At 37.0% G+C, this 21,817-nt stretch overlaps 1 protein-coding gene across 1 annotated transcript in view; it reads right to left on the bottom strand.

Moving 5' to 3' along the window:
* Nucleotides 1-21,817, bottom strand: part of LOC127661993 (kin of IRRE-like protein 3) — a 245,909-nt gene that overhangs the window by 7,048 nt on the left and 217,044 nt on the right. Inside the window, exons 10-15 of the mRNA XM_052153000.1 lie at nt 9,439-9,539; nt 8,104-8,302; nt 4,263-4,370; nt 2,646-2,729; nt 2,086-2,195; nt 1,347-1,433 (exon numbers count right to left, since the gene is read on the bottom strand). Of these exons, the coding sequence (XP_052008960.1) occupies nt 1,347-1,433; nt 2,086-2,195; nt 2,646-2,729; nt 4,263-4,370; nt 8,104-8,302; nt 9,439-9,539 (689 nt within the window). The remainder of the gene's footprint in view (nt 1-1,346; nt 1,434-2,085; nt 2,196-2,645; nt 2,730-4,262; nt 4,371-8,103; nt 8,303-9,438; nt 9,540-21,817) is intronic.

The following is a 21,817-nucleotide window of genomic DNA, read 5'->3' on the forward strand; positions in this document are numbered from 1 at the left end:
GGCTCTGGCGCTGTGGCACGTGCATCAGTTTAATGACTCCGGTGTTTATGCTGTATTAATGGTAAATGCTTTATTGCTTTAAAAAAAAATATCAACACGTTAAACTTTAATTAATCGCATGCATTAACACTTTCATTCTGTCATATATATGTACACACATACATATATTAGTGCTTTCAATTGATTCAAAATTGTAATCTAATTAATTACATTGTGTTCCGATTAATTAATCGTGATTAATCGCATATACAAATATTTGCTGAGAAAGCCTCTCATATAACAATAACTCAACTCTTTAAATATTTTTAAATAATCAAATATATTCAGATAATTAAAATGCATTACATTCTTGTAGCAGAAGAGTTAATCGTTGATAAGACAATAGAATACAATGTATTGTTTACTACCATATTATTGATCATAAGTCAATCATTGACATACAGTTCACAGCAATCCATTTCACAAGTGAATTTGTCAATCAGTTGGAGATTTATTATGAGGGCTTCTTTAAGAGCCTGTCAATTTACACCTGAGTCAGACATGCTTGTGTAGCGTCTCGGGTGTGTTGTGTCATAAACATAAACTGTTTAGTTCTCCATTTCAAGTTAAATATAGTTTAATACTCAATCTTTAAACACATCTTGAGATTCCTTAGTTCGCATTTGCGCTCCTACAAGTGTTTTGAACACAAGAATGTAGTGCAAAGAAGTTTGCGTTGTTCTGCCTACTGAAGTGTTTTCTTCACTGTATAAACTGTGCGTTGCACATACAGCTGAAATGTGACTTACTGCCATCTGGAGTAAACAGATTCCTGCAAGCATTCTCAGGAATCTTCCTTATTATGGTGCGATTAATTGTGTTAATTTATATATATATATATATATATATATATATATATATATATATATATATATATATATATATATATATATATATATATATATATATCCTAAGACAAATACATATATACATTATTACATTTACTAATTTACATTTACATTTATGCATTTGGCAGACACTTTTATCCAAAGCGACTTACAGTGCAATTATTACAGAGACAATCCCCCCGGAACAACCTGGAGTTAAGTGCCTTGCTCAAGGACACAATGGTGGTGGCCATGGGGTTAGAACCAGTGACCTTCTGATTAACAGCCCTATTCTTTAGCCACTACGCCACCACCACTCCACATTATTGTAACAAGCCAGCTAATTCCAGGTCACATTAATGCAGAGGTTTCAAACTATACTCTACATTTAAAACGTTTTAATGGGATGTGTTTTGTGGGACTTATCAACCTCTCTTACATTTTCTTAAATCTTTTCCCTCAGATTCCATTGATGCATACCTTGATGTGCTGATACTCTGTCTCCTCTTCCTGGAGTACCTCAAGCTGCTTCAAAGCAGACTCCTGTTGAAACTCTCCATGTTCAATCTGTGAAATACAAAAAGACCCATACACATTTTCACCTTTATATTACTCTCTCCCTTCCCCTCAAATTGCATTTTGATACTCCAAAATGCTAAATGATATGAAGAAAAAAAAAATTATAATTCTATTAATATGTTTCATGTCATTAGCAAAAATTTGCCAGTAAACAGCATTTTTATGAGGTAGCCTCACATTCTAACTTCTATATCTTGTATTGTGTTATGTTTTACATCCAGAGCCTCAAACAGAACTGTGATTCTGGGCCTCGGAGACATGCATGGCTGTGAGTGAAATTCCTAAAGATGGTGGCAGTGTGTGTTTTCAGAGAGGGGCTGCAGGAGATAAGGACCACTTGATCACTGGCATTTCCATGGCTTCATGTAGCTATGCCAATGTCCTCCCAGGAAATGCAGGCTGAATATAGGCCTCCAGGCCAGCTGGGTTCTCACACATATCTTACATTATTCATGAGTTTGATGTTAGCAGTGGCAAGGTAGATAGGCACTATTAGTGTTGGGGTGGGGATGATTAGCATTCATTAGCTACGGATGTGACAGGGACTAGCATAATAAGCTAGCTGGTTGATTTGGGGGTGCTGATGGGGTAATATAGAGGGGGTGTTTAAACATTACTTTTTGTACAGATAGTGACTCACCATAAGCTGTTTCATAGCAGAGTGCTCCTCGTTTTCTCGTGCTGCATTGTGATCTTTGTGCACAATTTCCACACGAATGTCATTCTTGGCTGATACCACACCTTTGAGATCTGAGAGGAAAGCATATGTTACTCTAGTCTTGTCAATAACTGTAATTTCTATACCATGTCACTTCACATTGCCTTAAAGGTGCTGTAAGCTCCTTTAAAAGTGGAAATTTCACTCATAAATGTTCCTTACACCTAACATACATTACTGAATTAGATGTTCTGACAAGTCTCTATGACAGCCCTAGGCTCTGTTAATAGCTAAAACAGCAACAACAAAAAATGTTGCTTCTTCGGAAGGCAAGGTTTTGGACAGAGCAGTTAGCAGTGTGTGGTTAGCAAATAAGCAAGTTTAGCACAATGGCTGAAATCACTTACAGCAACTTAAATACATGTAAGAGTACCTTAAATCTATTGCCAAAGAGCTAAGATAAGAGGAACCATAGAGACATCTTGACGCATTGAAGAACAATGTATTTAAACAATTTGTGACGGTCAGGTAACAGGTCTTACTTTCTGTCTTAATTTTGCTTGCATGTTCTCTCTGCTGAGCACAGATGGAGGTAGGCAGTGTAGGCATAACCAGGTGAGTGTCTTCTGTGGCATACAACAACAACATGCTCAACACTAGTAATGCCACCAACAATTGTACTGCAAGCTCAATTTAGCTGCTTAACGTTATTCTAAATCTGTACATGGATGCAATGTTTTCTCTGTTGATAATCAGAATGGATGGTTGATGTAAAATGAAAACGAACGAAGCCAAGCACGTCTTACAAGACTGAAGGGTGTAAGCAAATCAAAAGATGTTTTTATTTTTCCAAACTGTAGCTAATATCTCAAAAATTGTTCTCATTCAAATTCGTAGACAATGTGGGTTGTGATTGTCGAGAATAGTTTGCATTTTTTTTTTTTTGCAATGATTTGCACAAGACAGCTTAAAGATCACATCATTCATTTGGTTGCGGAGCCGTTTTACTTTTTATTTTATTATTAAATTTTTTTGGCTCCTGATTCCTACTGCCTCGTTTACGTGCTCTTTTGCTATTTCTTTGGCTGTTCGTCATTGTTCTAGTCATTTTGTTTTTTACAGTTTTAGGTTATAAAGATGCCGCTACTGGAAATGTTTAGGATCAGACATGCGCTGTATCATTGTAATTCCTTTGTTATTTTTTACGTCCTTGAAATGGTCTATAATCAGACCTCATAAAAATTATGTGACCATGGAAACATTTTTGCAAAATTATATTGCTTGGCTCCTTACATGTATCACATCCGTTCTGAGGTGAAATGTTCTCTGAGTAGCTAAAAAGCAAGCTATATTTTCTCTCAAATAGATGACATTTTTAAGATTAATGATATATCGAGTTTGAAATCAACAAAGCATATCTCCCTACTCAAAACCTTGAGCCTAAACCTAACCAATAGTGTAATAAAGAGCAAATGTGACAAATATCGCAATTGCTGAAGCAATCATGTCATTTTATGGTGCTTCTTTGACACTTTCGTCTCATGTGCTCTTCAGGACTCATACTACAGTCCTTTGCCTCATAAGTGCAACACTCTTATCAGTTACTCCACCAGTTATCAGCTACTTCGCAATTTGATCTAAGCTTTATAATTTTGTTAGTTATTTCATGCAAATGTTAAAATATATTGAACAGGGTAAAAATTGTTTATGTACTTATTATCTGCCCTTTCGCATCACACATTGATTTGTGTGAAAGGAAATAAAAGTAATAGTTTTGTAGCACCTCTGGTGATCATTTCACTAGAAAAATGCTGTGATATGTACATACCATATAAAACATTTAAAAAATGTACATATATATAAAATATTTCTGGAAATGGGCTAAATGGATATCATCAACGGTCCATGTTGATAATCTCAAAATTGCCAAAAATATTGCTCTATCGCTACCTAAAACATGAAAGGTCAACAAGCTTCAGTATTATATTGTGCGCTCGGTTTAAGAAACACAGACACTCAACAAAAAAGAAAGAAATAGAAAAAAAGGCTTGGTTTCTGTGAAGTGACATGAATAACACCCTGATCTGTCTCTGACTAAGGAGCACTTAGCATATTCCAGTGATGGACGTGCAGGCAAACAATTGGCTGAAAGATCATACTTCTCTGAGAGCGCGTGCAGCAGAACGCTCCTATGGTTCCCATGAGGATGATGAAAGCGACGAAAGCACCAACTGCCACTCCAATGATTACAGCAACAGGGAGAGATTCTGGTGGACAACAAAAACATAGCCTTCTACAATAACACAGCATGGGCAGGACAAGTGGAACCAGAAAATAACTGTTCAACACAGATACTATCATTCCCTCCCGAACACATTTCCTGTCTGCACAAGTGTTGTACAAATGGGAATGTCAAATGCTGTGTCAAAAACGTTTTTGCACCTCAAAGGCGTTCAGTCAAAGGAACAAGCACAGACAATTAACACCTCACCTTGCCTTGCAGGGTAAACACAGGTACCTATACTTCAAGCATATCAATCTGCAGATATGCCAATTATCACACACATTTACTGCATGGCATGCACATAACATGTCTTGAATGTGCACAAACTTAGTCCTACATCAGTCATTATCGCTCACCATACTTTGTGTGAATTCTGGCAATCCTGTGTGTCTTTGAGTGGCTGTGGCTGAGGTTAATACGAGATTTGTGCTGTTGTTGGTATATTTAAATTATAAGACTGAGCCCAGATTTAGCAGCTAAATGGTAATGAGTGGCTTTGTCAGTCAATGAGCTGTACCTACACAAAGCTTGATGTAGGCTACCTCCTTAATTTTTTTGCAAATCTGTGGCAATAGAAGGCAGTCGGCATAACAGTTAGACATAAATGTCAGTTTAACCTCAGGCTACCACCCACCGGCTAATGGGCAAGTGGAGAGATTGAACCCAGAGATTGGAAGTTACCTCAGGTCATACTGTAGTTGTGAACAACAGAAGTGGAGTGAAATCCTTCCATGGGGAGTATATGCCCAAAATTAATTAACTTATTCATCCACACCAACCCCCTTTCAATGTGTGCTGTGTTATCAACCTCCCATGTTCCCTTCGTCTGGTGAATTATCTGTGGTACCGGCAGTAGATGACTGGATTAGGAGTGAACAGGTGTGGGACAGCTCTCATATGAGGCTCCAACGTTCCATTTGTGCTCAAAGGATCAAGGCAGACCACCGAAGATGCCCCCATCCCAACTAACAACAAGGCCAGAGGGTCTAGCTTTCCACAAGAGACCTGCATCTATGGCTACCCAGCAGGACGCTCAGTCCCAGGTAGGTAGGTCCATTTCATATCATCAGACAAATAAATCCTGTGACCTTTAGACTAGAGCTTCCTGCTAATTACCAGATTCCTCCTTCATTTCATGTATCATTGATGAAACCAGTCCACCCTGCATCTGGCCGCGAAACCACAGAACCTGAATCTCCACCACCCTTGGAGATTGGTTGAGCCCCAGCATACTTGATAAAGGAAATCATGGATTCAAGAAGAATAGGGGGCCAGGAGCAATATTTGGTGGACTGGGAGGGCTACGGACCAGAGGAGAGATCTTGGCTAACTGCCAGGGACATTCTGGATCCTACCATTATCCACAATTTCCACTGAACACACCCTGACCACCCAGACCAAGGGGACACCCGGGGGGGGGGGGGGGTTATATAACATCTGTTTCCTCCAATCACCTCAATACTGATCACACTCTATTTTCTTCTACATTTACTTCCTGTTTGCAATATATAAAAAGCCATGTCTTTCCATTGTTACTTTGAAGTATTACCAGTCTTACCTGCCTTAATGAGCATTTTCTGCATTGCCATTGTGACTGCTTCATGTTATGACATTTTGCCTGTTTAATGGACTTCACGTTTTTGGGATTCATGTTTCTTTCTTGTTTGCCAAGTTGGACTGTCTATTTTTGATCCTTGACCTTTACCTGTATTTTTGACCATCATGTTGATTTGGATTCATTAAACTTCTGCAAATGGATTCAAGCCCACCACCAAGCCTGAGTTTATTACAAATTGTCAGCCAATATTGAAGCTTTAAGGTTCAATTATTTTTCTTTTATTTATCAGAACAAAGACCTAGACATTTCAGAAATGTGAGTTATGCAATACTTCTTTTTTGGGTAAGTTTGACTCCTGCAAAAGATAAAATGTAGAAAAATACAAGAAAACAAATGGTAGCTGATAGGACTGAACTGCTACAGTGTGTGCACCAATTATAAAATCATATGGAAATTCACTGTATTTAATCATGAGACCCCAAATATAACTAATGGACAGGATGGATTACACTACCTAACTTTAACACAGATTTTAGCCCGGATTTTCAGTTGGGCTGAGTATGTGTTCGTCGGCACTAGTTGACACTTGATGGCTCCAGTCAAGTTTGACAAAATCACGTAATATATGATAGGTGCAGGCTCTGATTTTGTACCCTCAGACTATGATTCCATCTAGTCTCAGGATATGAAAAATGTTTGAGCTGACTATCCACAACTACAGAGGAAATCTTGTAGTGTATTATGCTCCACAACTTATATGGTGAGCAGCCAATGGAAATTGAGTGCACAAAGCTCAATAAACGGCAATGGTGAACAAACACTCAAGTGGAGTTTAACTTTTAAAAACACTCGCAATTTTAACAATGACAAAGTGGTGAAAAATTATTAATGTCATGATTTATCTGTGGAGTTTTGTTTTTCCATGTCCATTTGACACTCTTGCAAACCAATGGAGAAATTGCACTTGAGAATGTATGCCTTTTTGCTAACCCTGTGATTAGTGGCCAAGCCACCACAGCTGCCCATTATATTACATTCTTTGTGCATGAACTAATGTTAAATACAATCTCTGATTTTAAATATGTATTAGTATGTTGCATATTGTAGTAATGTTGAAAGCAACATTAACTAAGAGTAATAAATGCTTAAGTATTGTTCTTTGTTAAGAAATGTATCTAATGTTGTTAACGTTAACAAATTTTGGTCACAAAACTTATTGTAAAGTGTTACCCTTTATCATTTTGTAAATTATTTGTGTTGGTAAAGTTGTAATAGCTGTGCTTTGGCATTATGGTTAGAATGCGCTTCGATGTCGTGTACATTATTTTGACTTTTTTTTTACACATTCGGGATAGTTTCAACAATTATTGGTCTAGAAAACATCCAACTAATCTGGCAACACTGTTTCCATGTAAGTTTGTGATAAAATTGGATCAGATTGACTTGACAGAGTCGAGTAGTGTGTGATTTCCAGTCAAGTAGCGTGTGATGCCCTGTTTTTGTGTGTCGTTAATTTCAAAGTTGGTAAGTGCTTAATATTTTAAAATTTGTGTAGTGTAATTCAGCCTAACATTTTCATGAATAATGTGTGATGGACTTGGAGAAAGTTTAGAACTGTTGTTTATAATCAGTTTTCATTAGATTAGGACAAGTCATTAAGTATCAACCCGATACTGCAATATTTTCTTGGGGGTCTCTCAGAACCCAAACATAAGTGTTAATGAGCCATTGAAGTGGCAAAACTAGTTTTTATATAATGGGCAGATAAAAATGTACAGTATCTCTGTAGCAATGTTGCAAATTAAATGTGCTATTAAATTATTTATTCAACTTAACGGTTGGCAGTTAAATGTGTAATTATTATTGGTGTTGACTAGAAAAACAATCATATAGCTAAAGCTGAATACAAATTCTAAATTTTAGACTTTTAGAAATAAACTAAAATGGATCCATGTGAAATAGACATGACTTGTTAATCATGTTAAAATGTATAAATTGATATATTGAAAGAATGCAGAAAATGATGACAACACACTAAAAAGGACACACTGTTCTTACACAGGCTACACATTCCACACACCATGTTTACATCACTGTACCTCACTACACTACCACAGGCAAGAAGAGAAGTTGAAACCTGCCGAACCTTGGCTCCCACCTTGTTCCTTGAGGCGGATGATCTCTGTATCAGAGCCGAAGCTGTTCCATGCGGTGCAGTTGTAGATGGTCTGGAAGTCTGCAGGTACAATGTTACTCATGGTGAGGGTGGACAGCACTCCATCTTCTGTGCTTACTGTCTCCACTGTGTAACGGCCTGATGTCCCGGACTCCAGGACAGTCTCCTTCCATGACCAGGCCTGATAGAGAATAAAAAAAGAGACCCATGCTTGCTTCCAACCGCTGTATTTTACATTTATGCATTTGCTGACACTTCCAAAACGACTAACAATTTTATTACTTGGCTTTATTGGTTGTCACTTCATAGCTCAGGAAACTTAATGGAGCTCTAAATTATGTTTCATTTAAGTGTTCCAGATGTTTCTCTTAAAATTCTGTAGGAGAAACAACAATAGACACAAACTAAACTTTGTTATTATACAGTAAGTATATAGAGCTATAAAACTAATGTGGATATCATAGCTAATATAATTTGATCTAGGAATCTGGTAAAAAAATCTTTCTATAAGTTAAATATTTTACTTTTGATTGCAGACTTGGGTATCTTCGCAAATGTGAGCACAGTTTTGATATTAGGTTGTTTTCTCAGAATATATACCCTAGAAGAATATACTTTATTTATTTTTTTATTTTGATTTAATCTCATTGCTTTCTAAGAGAAACAACTGTGATATTAAATATATTTTGAAGATCATTTTGAATTTTGCTTTTCTATGGGATCTCTGAGATTTGAACTCATAACCTTGGTGTTGCTAGCACAATACTGTACTAGTTTTGCCACAGGAAGGATTTATGGACATTCTTACACTTCTAAAGTTATTGCTGTTTATACTGGACCACAGCAGCAGTCTTTCCCATTCAGCTGACATTTAAAAATAGCGTGCCAATAAAAGCGAAGCCACATGAGTAAACAGTGCAGAGAGATTACCTATGCACTTCCAAGCACACAGCCGCAAACACATACACATGTAGAGTGTGTAATGCATCAATAATTGGCCTTGAGAGGAGACAGTTTATCTAAGAGTGGTAAATCCTAATTGGATCTGTGGTAACAGGGCATAAGCATGCATTAAATGAGAAATTAGGGGCGTAAGCCTGCCATGTCTAATACCCGTTTACTCATCGAGAGGAAACAAATGATTTGAGATGCAATTTCATTTATTAAACTCATGAGTGTGTTGTACATTATTGGACTGTGTTTACTGAGACTAATGGAGTCGCAAGCCATGTGACAACAGCAACAACCCCCTCAACAGCTGCAAGCCTGTCTGAGCTGAGTCACTAGGAGAGAGAAAGACAGAACTGAGTTACTCACAATGCGGTCTGGGGGTGGCGTGCTGCGTATGAAACATTTGATCTGTCCCTTTTCACCATGAGGAGCTTGATGGGTCTGTGTGCTGGAGATGGTTGGAGGTCCTGAAAAGAGAGAAGACATGCAGTCACTGATCACATACTCAGAACTGTGCTAATCTGCTTCCTGTTTGCAAGAGCGTAACATAAATTTCATTTAAACTATTTATGACTGGGCACTTGAAGACAACATGCATCTCTTAAAATAGACCTATTAGCCTATAGTTCTATGGGAATCAGTACAACACCATTGGATTTATTATTTAGATTTGGGTTTCCCCACTTTTGGGTGTTTATATGCAATATTTTAAGGTAACAGTCTATTTCATCTAACAATTTATATTGCACTTTCCGGCTTCTGAATGAGTTACTGAAGTAAGGCACCCAGGAAAGTGGAAGAATATACATTTCCTGTCTTTACTCCTTCTAAATAAGTTACTCTAGTACAAGACACACAAGGTTTACAGAACTTCTTGATTATGATTATATCCACAGTACTCGGAGTTGGGAATAAAGTATGAATTGCTCTTAAAAAACAAAAGTGTGCTTGACTACATATTAGGGAGATATGTTCATCATTTTATCATCATTTGAATAATTACTGCTGCTATGATCACAATAACATTTTCACAGGCATTCCTTTAAAAATTCCTTTAATTTGACACCAGCTTTGATGTATGGTTATAGCAAGAATTCCAAAAATAATTGATTCTTCGATTCAGAGGTATTTAGAATCGAGAGTTGACTCGTAGGTTGGGATGTGCATTTATACCTATATTTATTTTTAGAATAGATCTGTTAATAGAAAATGTCAACATCTTTCATTTACTCTATCATAAATAGTGTAAAGAATGCTTATATCGCAATGTATATTATGAAATGTAGCATTGCCTCCACACAAAGCCTCCCTTTTTTATTGTTTTTAGAATCGAGGAAATGAGTCAGAAAACAACTCTTAAATCGATTTCAAAAACAAGGAATCGTAGTTTTAGACTTGGGGTACTCGAGTTTGGACTTGGACTCAAGAGTGCAATTTTAATGGACTTCCACTTGTCACGGACTCGGATGCATTTTTACTCACACTTGACTTGGACTCAAGCCTTTGGGACTAGCCGAGTCCATGACATTTGTGATGCAATGAAAAAAATGAAAAATAAATAACAAATCAGAAATTAATGAACACATCTCTGTCTACATGCAGCTGTATTAGCCCCTGAATTCTTAGATGTAGCCAGAGTTGTTTCACTGTGTTTAAGCAAACACACGCACACATACTTGCACAAGCACACTCATCAGTCCGTCAATACACTTGAATGTTACTGCAGAGATTACTGTAATAACATCGACTATCGAGGAGGCTGGCATGACGAAAACATAAAGACGGGTATGTATCCAATGTAATAGAAACTAAATGCGGCAGTTTCATATGACACAGGACCTGACAACTGGTAAAATCGTGTGTGGTGTTTATGTAGCCAAGACGGTGCTCGTATTGCGTTTCATCGTGGTTCAAAACTTAAAATCAAGAACTTCATTGAGTCAAGTCACCAACCAAAATAAAAATTCATAAAAATAGTATTAATATTGGATATTAAGTCTTAGGTGTAATTTATCTGCACATGTAGGCGTCTGAAGTCTCTTGTGGTCCACGCAGTGATGTCAACTTGAACTGCTCCTTAATAGCTTGATGAATTAACTGTATAACTTTTTAAATAGTCAGGCGTTATTGCTATTGTTATTATTATTGATTGTCTTCAAAGCATTGATGAGCTGCTTAAAATATTTTTTTTTACAGCATTTGTCCACCATTCACAACATTCAACCATGCACAATAAAATATTAGGATATTTTAGGCAGTGAAATGTTTTGTTTATAATTTAATTTTAGACTATAATAAACGTACTATTCGAAGTTTATGTATGAACCTAAACTTCTGTTAAATGTATGACACAGATTTATTAATATCCATGTTTTTGCAGTTAAAGAAGAGTATTTAAAGAGTTCAGACTGATTGCAGACGAACGCGGCTGCCGCTCAAGCAAATATCAATAGTTATTATTATTTTTTTGTATATTCTGTGGCAGCTGCTGTGAGACGCACACAGATTCACCAGGGATTTAGGTTTAAGCTTTCACTTTCTTTAGTCTATGTTTGAGTAGAGGGGAAAAGCAACAAATAATTGAATTTATTTGAGATTCATTCGGACTCAGACACGGTCAGTTATGGACTCGGTCTTGACTCCGACTCGGCCCCTTGTGGACTCTGACTCAACTCGGACTCGATTGTTTAAAGACTCGGACTTGACTCAGACTCAACTAAGGTGGACTCAAACCCAACACTACGAAGTAGATTCCAACATTTCTGGAATCGAACAGCCCTAGTAGTAGCTTGTTGTTTATGTCAGTAAAACAACACTGATGTTTATGAATTCGATGCATTCTATAATCAGCCTTTTTTTGCATACTTTAGATATAAGCCCCATCTTGTCAGAAAAGAATAACAATTACTTATTTTAAATATGCATGTTGTGACACTTGTGCAGGATTTTGTGCTGAAATACTGCACATTAAAATTACAGAAGCAGACATGCACACTCTTTATCAAATACGTAGGTTATGTTTGCTCACACCTAAGGAGAGGTTTAAAACTTTAATCAAGAAGGCTAAAGATGCTGCAAATCTCATCTGTACAATGTCACATCTCAGATCTGCCAATCAAGTGCACAGCACTGAGGCCTTGCAGTACCATGTTCGAATTTTGACATAAAAGGGAGAGTGCAGCATTGTGTTCGGTTTGAATGGGCAGACTTTTAAAGGAGTCTCTTGTGGGCTTGTCTATTTAAGAGTTGTGTTAAGTTTGAGGGAGCAAGGCTCTGGTCTTCATTTCCAATCTTGAAAAGAACTGATTTCAGGAAAGCCTGATTTGTCCCAAGGAGATAACATTCAACGTGCCAACTGCAAGTCCGTTTCTATGGGCTGCTATCAGAATAGTGCCAGTGATGGAAAAAAAATATTTTGAAGAGAACACCCCCCCCCCCCAACAGAATGGCTTCTTGTTTAATGAGCTACAACCCCTGACAAAAACCAAACATACACACATTCAAACCAATCCACCAATCATGCTTCTGCCAATCGTATGCAACGCGTCTCTTGGCCAATTCGTAATTGCAGTTTATTAACTGTCCCTTATTAGAATAAATTAGCATACTGATGAGCATCAAGCAGATGGAGTGCTGTAGTGAGGAGAATATCAGGCTGGAGTAGGGGAATACTACACATCACACCCCTTTATTAGACGCTAGTTCTGCAGCGATACCTTGCTGTTAATATGCACATACTACGTGCTTGCAACCCAAGTCATAATCCACAGTAGCTGTGGATGATAAATCACTTATATAGTGCATTTCGTTACCGACAAAAAAACAAAAAAAATATTCCAATATGCATATTTGCTTATATCTCTCAAACCCAATCCACAGGATGAAATATGATAAAAGAATGTAGATTGTGTGTATTGATGTATATGTGCATGTTAAATACATTCAGATAATTCCCTGCTGGTTGAGGTGAGGCCAGACCAGACCTTGGTGGCTCTGAAAAAAATCAGCCCATAGATCAGGCTTTAAATGAGGAATATAATTAGATAGCTTTATCGCTCATCCTCAGAATGCTTGGTTTAAGGAACTCCCTGGGGAATGTGAAGGATGGAGGCTGCATGAGATGAGATAGAGAGAGAGAGAGAGATTGCAGGGCATAGGTTTGCAACAGGAGGGGGCAAACGCAAATCATGATGAATGGATTAGCATGGGGCAGCCCTTAAGTGACTTCATATAAAAGTCCTTTTAAAGGAATAGTTCACCCAAAAATGAACATTTTATGATAATTTATTCACCCTCAGGCCATCCAAGATGTATCTGAGTTTCTAAAGATTTTTAGGATTTCATTTCAGGCCTCCTCCTTTAAACAATGCAAGTGAATGTACTCTTTTTGACGGCCCAAAATGCATATTTAAGGTGCATCCAGTTACTGGGACTCCAGTCGACCAAAAAAAGAGTACATTCACTTCTTTTGAACAAAAGGATTGATTATTTTTAGAAACAAAACAACACTTATATACCTTTTAACTACAAATGTTCACTTCTGTACATCTCTGTGAAGGGCGCTCAAAGGTCACGCGTGGAGGAGGACGCAGGAAGCGCATCATTTTTTACAAGAGGAGCAGCGCAGTACAAAAGTTTAATTGTATTTGATATAGATTTGTATTTGTATAAGTGTACATTTAATGTGTGTATCCTGGATGCTTCATCCTTCGGAAACCCCAATGAAAATGCACACAGGGAAAAATATAAACTTTTCAACAATTGCCTATACATGATCATGAGCGATTGACGCTCTGGCATTTCATGCTGGACCTAGATATCAGTACACCCCTACATTCTCTCAAATATCGGAGGGTGTGCAGTGAACATTTTACCCCTGAGGATTTCAGACCATCGAAAGAAACAAAGGGCTGAAATCTGAATTCATCAGTTGTGCCTGTGCTGTTTTTCCAACAAACTCAGGTATGTGTCACTGTCACGCCTCCCTCAGGCTCTGCACCTCCCTCAACACTCAGCTCCTCATCACCCGATTTCTAATTCACCGCACCTGCACTCAATTCACTCGCTCATCACTCCCTACATAAATAACTCACCTTCACACCACTTCACTGCCAACTCTCACACAAAGGACTCTAGTTTGACCGTGGTTTTTTTACCTGTCTGTATTTGCTCTTGATCTTCGTCAATATATGTTTAGTGCTTACACTGCTGTTTAAACTGTTACCTTTTCTTCAGTTCTGTGGACATCAACCTTGTGAATTTGAGAAGCTTCTCTTCAGTGTGATATCAGCTGTACCATTGATCTCACTGTGTAAAAACGCTGTAAATCCTGTGAATCTCAGTAAATGCTCTCACACTTGGTTTCACTAACTACAACTTGTGTGGCTTGAATTCCTGACAGTCATATAGCCTATATATTTCTGCGTTGCTCTGAAATAAAGTATGGTTATTTACTGCAGTGATGTTTTTATTATTATTATTATTATTAGGAAATTAAATTAAATTTTTATTTGTTGTCTTGTTTTGAGATGGTATTGGACTGTTTTGGTGTGTGAATGGAACTTAATCTGTGCAAGTTTCTCTTGTAAACAATGAAGCGCTTCCTGCTTCCTCCATTCCTTACCAACAAGCAGGGTTGGGGAATAACAAAATACATGTAACGGCATTATGTATTTAAAATACAAAATATAAGTAACTTTATTCAACTACAGTTACAATTTAAATCATTGGTATTTAGAATACAGTTACATTCAAAAAGTATTTTGATTACTGAAGAGATTACTTTGCATTTTATTGTCATTTATTTAATTTAATATTTTGTCCTTTCAGATGGAAAACATTTATACATATAAATAATGCAATCCAAAGTGCATTTGAGCAGTGGAGAAACACTTTCTTATGATGTGTTACATTCATACAAGCAGACAGAGAAGTAAGTTTGAAGAAAGTTTGGAGTAGAAGAAATATAAATAAACCTTGTAAAAATTGTCAGCTTTACGCTAAGCTAAAATGCTATTTCTAGCCATTTTACATGCACAAGTTACCAGGCACAATCATATTTATTTTATCAAGAAAATTCATGTTAGATCATAATTTCTTTTTTTCTAGTAAGACCTTTGGATATTAGGGCAAAAATCATATTCCTGATAATCATTTTTGTATTGTTTTTTTGCAGAAATATCTAAAAATCCTTAAAACAAGATACATTTTTATTTATCTTGTTTTAGAAACAAAACTACATAAGATATTTAGGTTTTTAAGACAATGTATTTTTAAAATGCGTATTTTGTCTTACTGTACTGGCAGAGTTTTTATAGTCAAAACAAGTGAAAAAATCTACCCATGCTGAAGAAGTTCAGAAGATACTTTACTGACCTTGAGTAATCTAATGGAATACATTACAAATTACACTTTAGAACATTTCAAAAGTAACCCTCCCAACCCTGCAAACGAGCTTACGTCATCCCACTCATGAGTGTGCATCACAGAGATGTACGGAAGCTAACATTTGTAGTTAAAAAGTAAATATGTATTGTTTTGTTTAAAAAAAAAAAAATAATTGTTTGGGTTCAGAAGAATTTTATTTGTCGACTGGAGTCGTGTGGATTATTTTGATGCACCCTAAATACGCATTTTGGACCGTCAAAAAGAGTACATTCACTTGAATTGTTTAAAGGAAGAGGCTTGAAATTAAATCCTAAAAATCTTAAATTCTGTTTTGATGAAGAAAGAAACTATAGGATGGCCTGAGGGAGAGTAAATTATCAGCAAATTTTCATTTTTGGGTGAACTATTAATTTAAGGCAAGTACAGTATGTCCACTCAGCAGCCATCTTGGCAATGCCCCCAGCCAGCAATTTTGTAATGGGCATGTAAGTAAATGTGCTATCTACTTGAATGGGGGAAGTCTCAAATGTAGCAAATCTCTTGGCAAAGCTTACATCTCAATAACATATTTCAAATCACCAATAAAATAAAATAAAAAATAAAAAAAAGAATAATACATGTATTAAAATAAGGCACCATATTTTTGCAATATGCTCTTTTGATCCTTGAATACATAAGTGGTTCAAAAAATGTCACCGTAATAAATATACTGTAATTTGCTATGGATAAAAGCATCTCCTAAATTACAGGATGATGTTTACCTCTTTTAGTAAATATAAGTCTGAACATAAACATGATACATGTATGTAATTACACAGATAACAGATGGAGCCACATACCCACATATGTAGACTATGGGTGTTAACATATATATATATATATATATATATATATATATATATATATATAGGGATGCACCGAAATTTCGTCGCCGAAAATTTTCGGCCGAAAATGGCACTTCGGCACTTTCGGTTTTCGGCCGAAAGAGAAAAAAGGCCGAAAATATGAGCCGAAAATATATACCTCCTCGCCTCGCCCTCAGTGCTCAGATTTCACTCTGGATCGATCTAGCCCTTATCACAGCGCTACCAAACAAAGGCCGATCATGTCAGCGGTGTGGAAATTCTTCAAAGTTTCTGATAAGGACATCAAATTTGCGATCTGCAGTGTTTATTCAGCAGAACTTTCAAGATATATATATACAGAGTACAGCAAGAGATTCTACAGGAAAATGCCACAACTAGCGCAGCTACACCACAACTTGAGACGTATTTATCTGAACTACGCCAGAAGCGACAATCCCCTTGACTACGGGCGTATAAACAAAGACCGCTTTCCTTTGCTTGCGCAGATTGCGCACAGGTATTTATCTGCCCAAGCACCAGCACAGAGAGTGAGAGTCTATTCAGTGCAGCATCTCATGTTCTTGATGAGCTTTCTGACAGGAGAGACTGTCAGAAAGTTTAGCAACTTTTGTTCTTGAAGAGAAACCTGTCACTTGTACTTAAATAGAAAGCGGTCCAATATGATGTGTAAAGCAATTACATTACACTTGTTCTTCACTTGAGGATACATCTGTCGTTTACAGTTGCCTTTGGATTTAGTTCAATTACTGCTGTTTTGCACAATAATGTTCACTTAAAGTGTGCATACGTTTACATAAACAGAATAGAGCACTGATCTATATATATAATTATATATTATAGTTATATATAGATCAGTGGAATAGAGGCCCTCTGCCATTCTGTGTTCTGCCTTTTGTTTTAATTAAAATTACTGTTGCATATTTAAACTTTTTGAAAGATGCTAGCTAAGTTCATTACTTGACTGTTGTTTTGCATATAATAGTTTTCTAAAACTTTACATTATTTGGATAATTGTTAATAAAATCTGTAAAATTTGATTTTTACAGAACTGAAAGAATAATATTTAATATAGTTTTAATATATTTTTTGTCCAATTTTGGTGTTACTTTCAATAAAAGTGTGATTATTTTATTGGTTTGTAGTTTTTCAATTCAGATTAATTAATTTTTATTGATTAATTTTTTTTTTTTTAAATAGGTAAAAGTTTCAGTTTCGGTTTTCGGCCAAGTGCATCCTGGATTTTCGGTTTCGGTTTCGGCCCAGAATTTTCATTTCGGTGCATCCCTAATATATATATATATATATATATATTCACCGAACACTTTATTAGTACAACTGTACACCTATGTATTCATCAAATTATCTAATCAGCCAATCGTGTGGCAGCTGTGCAATGAATACAATCATGCAGATACACATTGCAGAACCCTCACGGGAAGGAGGACAGGAAACAAGGCTTCAACAAATGGTAAGGCTTTAATTGCCGTCTGTCTCACAACCGTTCACAGAAAATACCACAAAACAATACAAGCGCACTGGGTTGGCTTGTCCGGTCTCCCTGTGTCTGCTTTTTGTGCCGCTCTCCTCGTGCTCACTGGAATTAGAGACAGGTGTTTCCTTACCGCTTTCCTCTCCCGGATGGGCGCTTGACCACGCCCCCGGTGCCACACACATTAACCATCAGAATGGGGAAAAATCTGATCTCAGTGATTTTGCGTATTTCTGTAACAACTGAACTCCTTGGATTTTCATGCACAACAGACTCATAGAGTTTAATCAGAATGGTGCCAAAAACAAAAAATATCCAGTTGAGTGGCAGTTCTGTGGATGGAAAAGACTTGTTGATGGGAGAGGTCAACAGATAATGGCCAAAACTGGTTTGATCGAACAGATCGGCTATGGTAACTCAGATAGCCCCTCTGTACAATAGCAGAGAGTAGAATAGCATCTCAGAATGCACAACACATCAAACCTTGAGGCGGATGGGCTACAACAGCAGAACACCATGTCAGGCACTTTATTAGGACCATAGTATTCTTAATTAAGTGCTCAGTAAGTGTATAAAGACAAATGAAAAGACTCTATGTTTTTTCAATTTCAAAACTACCTGAGGGACCGGACTTTCCTACTGCCACTATAGTTTCTTTTCTCCCATTAATTTCACTACAAGTGGTTTGTCTACTCCTCCTTATACTGTCTCTAAATCATATTCCAAAGTAGCAGGCAACCTAATCTTATCTAATGTATATCCCTTTATCAATCTTACAATCATTTACAATTTATCAAGAAGATTTAGCTTCATGAATAAAGTTTACTAACCAACACCATGTCGCCGTGTGATTAAGCTTTTCTCTGAAAATTAGGTTTTAGCATAGCTAAATTATTAACCTTGCGCTAAGCACCACAGATTTCTCTCTGCACCACTGTCACCATTAATTTCACTAGCTTTCATTTGCCAAATCATTAATCTGTGGTGATCTGTTCTATCTGCAAGCTGGCATGGAAATTGAATACTAATTTTCTCAGGGTATGAATGTCTGTGGAGAAAAAAGACCAACACATTTATATAAAAATGGAGAGCCACATAGGGACACTTAAATAAGGCCTATTTCAGCTTTCATTTTCCATTAGTAGTTTCTCTTGGCTTTTATATGTGCAAACACAATCACACTCATGCATGCTGATGCAGTACACTTAGTCATGCATATTTCATCTCTTTGTGTTTTAAAATGGTTAAAAATGTGCACCAATACTAGGAGTGTAAAGTTCTTTGTAAACAAAATTGAACTGTACAGATCGCCAACCATGAGGTTAGCATTTGCTCTGACGTTCATCTCTAGTTTAATAATGCATCTGGATCATACAGTTTGGCGAAGAAAATAAAGCACCAAATAGACATGCACAGTTGTAACCTCTGCTAATGCACCTGTATGGCTCTGTAGATAGACAAAGTCTGCCTGTGTTTCACATGGTTCAGCTTTCTACAGGAGAATCTGTCCTATTAACTGTTAGCATGTTAAATCAGTTGATGACATCATAGTTCTGCACACGTTAGTTGGCAAAATGGCAAGCTGCAAGAGAGAAGCCCCTGTGTCATTTAAATCTTATGTCTGGGAACTTTTTCTTTATGCAGTCAGTTACAACAGTGATGGTCAATAAACATTAACAAAACAGGCATTGTTTGCAGACATTGCTTGACGCAAGTGCCGTGTACTGGTAATACATCAATATTTTATTAGCTATTTACGTTAAAAAGCATACGGGGCACACAAAGCTGCAGGTGAGCCCGAAACTGCACACAGACACACTCCCTTCCGTCTTTAAGAAGGCTCTCTGTGCTAGTTCGGACATATATGAAACAAGAACTAAAGCGCTTGGGGTATCCATAGCCAAAGTTATGTTGCCCTTACTCCGTTAATGAATATGTGGGATTTCTGCATATGATTAAAATACACTGATGCCAAAAAATATGCACAAACCAAAACCAGCAACTCTTCCACAGGGACACATATATCCCATTTCTAGACTGGGAAAACTTTTGCCGGAGACAGTACATACATGAACGCTTTCATGCACACATTTGTTCCATTAACCCAATAATGAGTTTACATGCCACTAAAAATGGCACACATAAACAATGTTATTGAGAAACATCATCTGTGCAATTATCAGTCTTTTGGATTGCAGCTAACTCCAACCGTACCCTAAAAGAGTGCATGGCCCAAGGTGTTGTCGAAAATGAATCACAGTTTGTAGCATGTGAGAGGGCAAGCCTGGTCGCCTACTGTGTTTTGCCTCATCACCACTTCCATAGTTCCATTACAGTACTCCAAGAGGAATGAGACCATTTTCATGAATAGCGCATGCTCTGTGTGTCCTCTTGCCCGCAGATGCGGCAATCAATTCCAGGCCCTGGACTATCGCTACCTGAACCTTAGGGCAAACTACGCCCTATTGTTTATTTTATATCAAGTGCCAGCAAACCACTTCACATTTATTTTTTTTTTAGCCACATTTTTGTTCTAACATAAACGATTCCCTGATGTACTTTACGACTACTCCATTATGGCTTTATTTCCTTGGCAAAACACAAATTTGCAAACATAATCCATCCATTTACACACATAAATGTGTGCATGCTTATAAACAACCATTCTATTCCAAAACCTAGTGAGCTGCCTTGCTGCCTACATAGGCAGAAACTCATTGCATTCTCATTTTATAAGAGTTTGGTGTTAGCATATTGCTGAGCTAACAAAGTACTTAAAATAGATTAAAAAATATATATTTTTATTTTTATTAGATATTCAGTATTGAATGAATTATATGTATTGCAGGCTCTCTGGAATACTTGATTGGTCTATCATGCCATCCAGCAGTCTAATATTTCTGAATAATGACCACATATCCAGGGAATAAGTGATATTTCACTGGTACGGGTATTGCAAGTAATCTATCCTTTTCTCATTCTCTTTTCCAGTTTCAACTCAAATCAATATTTAATGTCCTTTTATTTATTTATTTGGCAAGTAGATATATTAAGAGATATAGTGGGATAATGAGTATTCAGACTACATAAACAATATAAACACCTTATAGAGTGCTCGACACAAACTGGGGGTTGAATTCAGCTAAAGATTCTGCTGTCTCTTTCTTCTCACATAATAATATATTTTCCAACTCAAATCAATGTTTCATGTCCATTTAATTTTTTATTTGGCAAGTGCCCATGTAATAAGTCAGATACTGTACAGTAAGCTGGTCATTGTTGCAAAAAAAACCCACGTCAGGGTCATGATCGCCCTGTTGGGGTTTAATTATTTTTTATAGTGACCAGCTGACTGTAGATTATCCCTTGCATACAGTATAATACCAAAAATTGTCTCTATTTGTTCACCATCTGGGATAGATTTTTTTCTTTCTTTTTTTTTTATTTATCAATCTTTTACTGATGTTGCAATGCATTATGCCCTCTCCACAAAGAATAAACACAACAGTGCATTTTAATTTGGCCAAGGCATAACAAGGCTCCCTTCTTTTTGGAACTCGCATCAGGAATGTGCCTTCTGTGCCTTAAAATACAGCCTATGCATGCAACTCACTAGGTTTTGGAACAGAGCCAAACAGAAAAATGCAAAGTGTAAAGTACAAAACAAACAAATTAAAAACTTTGCTTTATATCCACAAGCAGCAGGACAAATACATGAACATACAGACACATTCAGATATTAAATCTCATGTGGTGGGGTGTGTGTGTGGGTTTGTGTGTGGGGGTGGGGGGGTGTATTCATTAGTGTGTTTTCTACAAACGGTGTCCCCTGCTAGCTATTTGATTATAATTAAATTACACTAGGCCTGGGAGAATGCTGGGACTCTCTTGTCAGTAAGCTGAGTCTTAGTAGGTGCTCTGGGGTCTAGTGACATGCAACTGGGAGTAATAAGATAATGACAAATTCAAATGCGTACATTTAATTGTTAGCATAAATTAGCTT

The sequence above is a fragment of the Xyrauchen texanus genome, chromosome 21, assembly GCF_025860055.1.
Source record: "Xyrauchen texanus isolate HMW12.3.18 chromosome 21, RBS_HiC_50CHRs, whole genome shotgun sequence".
Classification (NCBI taxonomy): domain Eukaryota; kingdom Metazoa; phylum Chordata; class Actinopteri; order Cypriniformes; family Catostomidae; genus Xyrauchen; species Xyrauchen texanus.